This window comes from Buceros rhinoceros, unplaced genomic scaffold (genome assembly GCF_000710305.1).
Source record: "Buceros rhinoceros silvestris isolate BGI_N320 unplaced genomic scaffold, ASM71030v1 scaffold47692, whole genome shotgun sequence".
Taxonomy (NCBI): domain Eukaryota; kingdom Metazoa; phylum Chordata; class Aves; order Bucerotiformes; family Bucerotidae; genus Buceros; species Buceros rhinoceros.
Window position 1 is genome coordinate 1 of NW_010401543.1, and position 4275 is coordinate 4275.

The 4275-nt window shown below is 49.1% G+C and overlaps 1 protein-coding gene across 1 annotated transcript in view; it reads right to left on the reverse strand.

Annotated features, from left to right (window-relative positions):
• Positions 1 to 284: 284 nt before the first annotated feature.
• INPP5B (inositol polyphosphate-5-phosphatase, 75kDa) overlaps positions 285 to 4275 on the reverse strand; it is a gene marked incomplete at its 5' end in the record, with an annotated part of 10607 nt that continues 6616 nt past the window's right edge. Inside the window, 8 exons of the mRNA XM_010132286.1 lie at positions 285 to 456; positions 760 to 871; positions 1117 to 1244; positions 1608 to 1692; positions 2042 to 2155; positions 2718 to 2953; positions 3110 to 3272; positions 3894 to 4004. Of these exons, the coding sequence (XP_010130588.1) occupies positions 332 to 456; positions 760 to 871; positions 1117 to 1244; positions 1608 to 1692; positions 2042 to 2155; positions 2718 to 2953; positions 3110 to 3272; positions 3894 to 4004 (1074 nt within the window). The remainder of the gene's footprint in view (positions 457 to 759; positions 872 to 1116; positions 1245 to 1607; positions 1693 to 2041; positions 2156 to 2717; positions 2954 to 3109; positions 3273 to 3893; positions 4005 to 4275) is intronic.

Genomic DNA, 4275 nt, shown 5'->3' on the forward strand with positions numbered 1-4275 from the left:
GAGACCCGCGGCGAAACCGGGCAGAGAGCCGGGAGAACTGCACCGAGACCTTTTATTTAAATAACAGGGGCTTAAAAACCTCTGAGTTTAATACAAGTTAAATAAAATAGAGTGTAAATACCAGCTTTTGTGGTTTTGCTCCTCTACGTACAGCTTATTCAGAAGCCCCGTATACTTTACAGCTTAAACAGAGATTCAACTGCCTCACGTGTGCCTTCAAAAGCAACAGACTGTAAAAAATACTGTGATATCAAAAATAAGACACTACATTGTACAAAAAAAATTTTACAGTAATTTGATATCTAAAAATCAGATCAGCTGCATCTGAAATTCACGGTAAATTGTCTTCTCTCAAGAGGAACTGGCGGATGAACTGCTGAGCTTTCCTCTTCTCGGTGATATCGGGGGTAGGATGTCCAGGAGGAGGTCGCAGTAACAAGCCACCAAACACACTGGCTGCATGAAAAAGAGCCACAGACATACGGTAAGAGCTTGTCAGCAGAAGGTGTCCAGAGCAATTCCACCAACCCCAGAGAGACACCTGGTGTCCGCGTGGCACGAGATAGAGCCCATGGCCCGTCTCTGAGTCACCTCATGGCTGTTTTCAGGCTACTGCAGCAGCTGTTTTGCTCTGGACCTTCTGCTCATGATTAAATGCCTCAAAAGAAGAGAGGCCGTGACTGCACTCCCTGCAGAACCGTGTTCTGCTGCACAGCCTGGAAAGCCCCTCTGAACACAGCGGTCATTTGCTTGCCTTACCAAGAATATGCACATCCAGATGGTTCTTCCCAGAATTTTTCAGTAGTTCTCTTAGAAATGCCATTAGATATTCAAACACATTTTTGTGGCATGCCGGCAGGGTAGAGAGAATCTGACGAGGGGAAAAAACCACCATCACTGATAGTGAAGACATGGCATCAGCTTGGCAGCTCTATCTGCTACCAGCATCACCCTGTCTGCAAATACAAACAGCTCTTCATAACCAAAAGCACCAGTTCTAGATCTTTCCTATTACCGGCTGATTAAGTTACCGAAAGCAAAACCCTGTTACTGGTCCGGCCTAAAGCAGCTCGCCTCCCTCCCTGCGGAATGAGAGCAGCAGCCTCCCGGCGATACCTGGCAGCTCAGCGGGTAGTTGCTGGCGCTCTCCAGGCAGCTGCTGTAGAGCCGGTAGCAGATGACGGGCTCCGGCAGGCTCTCCAGGAAGAGCAGCAGGGCCTCGGCCACCGAGTGGTTGCTGCCAACTGAGCCAGAGTCAGTTAAGGAAGAGGCTGGCACAGCGTGATCTGCTTTGGTCATACTTCTGCTGAAACATCAGTGCTTGCTCAGGGCTCCCAGAACTCCTCCTGCTGCCCACAGCTTTGGCTCCACAGAGAAAGGTGTCTCTGCTGGCAGTTGGACGCTTACGTAATTCATCAACCATCGTTTGTCCACATTGCAGGGACTCAGTGGAGGCACTCGTACGATTACGAGCAGCAGAACTCAGCTACCCCAAGGTGAGAGACAGCAATTTAAAAAACATGGTGGAGCACAGATGACTGAAAAAACCTTTTTCAGCTTTGATGGGGAAGCACAGCGAGCCTTACTGGACATCGCCTAAAGGATACAGAGGGTGTCGTGCATTCCTTTGTCCAAACAATCTCGGATTTGCTCAAATTCGGATCTGAGGCCTGGTTGCTGAAACAGGTCCTCCTGCAGGGAAGACCATTCATCAGTCTCGAGGAAAACAGAAGTTACTTGGGTGAACAGAATGATGTCAATAAAATCTGGCTGGAAAAATCTCTCCAGATTGGTAGTTATCAGCACAGATCGCACCATGAGCAGCGGAGAGCAATGCAGGGCAGCTGCTGATGCATGGCACATGCAGACAAGGTCACCGTCATGAAACAGGGCACCAAAGGCACCAGGATCACTTGTCACAGATGTCCTTTACCCCCCCTTACCATTGGCCACAGTCAGCAACATCGGCTATTACCGGTATCTTCAAAACTACACCCCAGTGCAAACAAATTCCTTGCATTTCCAGTAGAACACTGCCCACCTGCTGGGAAGCGTTGCGGTACAAGTGATCCACCATCATCCACAGCTCTTTCGGAATGTCCATGGGCTTTTCAGCTGGAACAGCAGCGTCACTCATTTCTAGTGGCATCAGGGTCTGAGAGAGGGAGGTATGGGAAGGGGGAGGGAAAAACCGTAGCTAGCCAAGTTCTTACTCTGCAAGAATGCTTCACAAAGTGTATACCTGAGAATTACGACTTGTTAAGGAACCGTGCAGCTTCCCTCACCAGTTGTCATACAAGACTAGTACCACAGGCACATTTACAGCAAAGTCCAGACGGAAGAAACCCGCTGCTCTCAAACACGCTTCACGTACACTCGGTTCTACGGAAACGTTACATCACGCCTCACATAGACAAACACATCTCCATCCAGAGAGGAGAAAGCCAAAGGCTCCAGGGAAATCAAGCTGCACACCTTTTCCACACATGCAGGCAGAGCAAGCAGGATCTTACTGTCAGCGCTCACTATGTGAAATGGGTTGGTTCATCCACGTGGAGAACTAGTGCAAGGTGTGAAGGTGGAGAGCACAAGCTGTGTCACCATTCTCAGACTATGGACCAGGGAAGTGGAAGAAGGCTCTTGAGCAACAAACAGGACTTAACATCTAGTTTCAGTGGTTCTTGTGGGTTCAGAAGAGAATCTTGCCTTTAACTCACAAGTTTCCGAATGGATTCTGATGACATGTCCTGGATCGGTTCCCTCATGTGACACAGCGTATGAATGGGAGACCCAAAGCAACTTGGCAAGTAGTTGCCTGTTACAGGTAGAAAATAATCCTTCCCCCTGTTAAGATGCAAGACCAAGATATCTTCAAGTTTCTCCTCTCCAGAGTTCAAGCGTGTAGCGGTAGATTTGTTAACAAACACCTCCAACTCAACTGTGATCTCAGCATCTGCCAGAAGATGATAAAAAAACCTGCAGTGAGTTTAAAAAGGCCTTAGCCCAGTGAGCCTGCCAACAGGCACCGCATTCTCAAAACCGCAGAGAGGACAAAGCCAGACGGTGACAATATTCGCGCATTACCTCCAGACGATCGTGAGGCGCTCACCTGAGAGCAGGAAGCCCTTGCTGGGGTTAGCAGTCAGCCATGCCTTGCAGTAGGTTTCCTCATCTGGTTTGCTGATGAACTCAAACTGGCAGGGCACTTGTCCATTGCGGATTGTAAACTTCTCCACCTGCAGCTGCATGTATTTGACATCCTCAAAGTGGAACTAGAAACAAACGTCAGTCAACATCATCAGCCAGTTCTGCCTCGCCAAGCAGCAGCAGCAATCCCTGCCTTGCGGTTAATCACCGAGCAGCAGGACACCAATCATCCCGCCTGCTCCCCCGCCCCATCTCTTCCCAGACTGCGCAAGATTACATCTGCTTACTCTGCACGCTGGAGTCATCTGCATCAGTGGGCCCTTTAAAGCCAATGCTCCCCGCCAGAAACCTCCGTGAAACTCGACAACCAGGTGGCTGTAGCCTCACAGGTCTCATTCTGCTTATCTTTTTAGCCCCCACAAACACAGCAAATGCCAGTTTTGTGACCTCCAAATCCTTCAGATTTTACATTTTATGTTTCAAAGAACAAGTCAGAGCAAGGGCCACAAACTACCCTTTTACTCTCTCTCTCCCCCCACCTCAGGGAGAAACACGCCTGGTCACTGTGAATGGAATTTACCTGCATCTAAACAGAAACAAGTATTTCTAGGGCTTGCAAACAGAGAATGGCTGGGAGTCAAACTATTCTGCTTCTTTGGAACCAGGCCCCAGGGTCCAGAACCCATCTAACATACTCCCGGGGGTGCTCAGCTCTCCAGGGAGCCACAGCAATGGCCATACCCTACCTCTCTCTGGGAGAGGGTCACCGAGGGAATGTTGGCATTCTCCAGCTTGTCCAGGGAGCGGACTATTTCCTCAAAGACTTTTCGATAGAGCTCGTCGTTCACAACCTTCACCTGAAAAGGACACGCACTGAATGAACTGGCATTCACTGCACCTCTGCAGGACTGCTGGAGCTCAGCTAGAAACACAGGAAGTGATTTGATTTTAGCAGCACACCAGGGTGTTCAACACAAGTAATGAAGAGCCAGATCTCCTCAGGACCCAACAGTAACAGATCTTGCCAAAACCAGCAAGAGTCACCCAGTCAGTGCTGGAGCAGCTTTTTTCTTTCTAAACAAAGAAAAAAAAAATTTTGACCACACACTACTGTGTTGTCAGTGACGT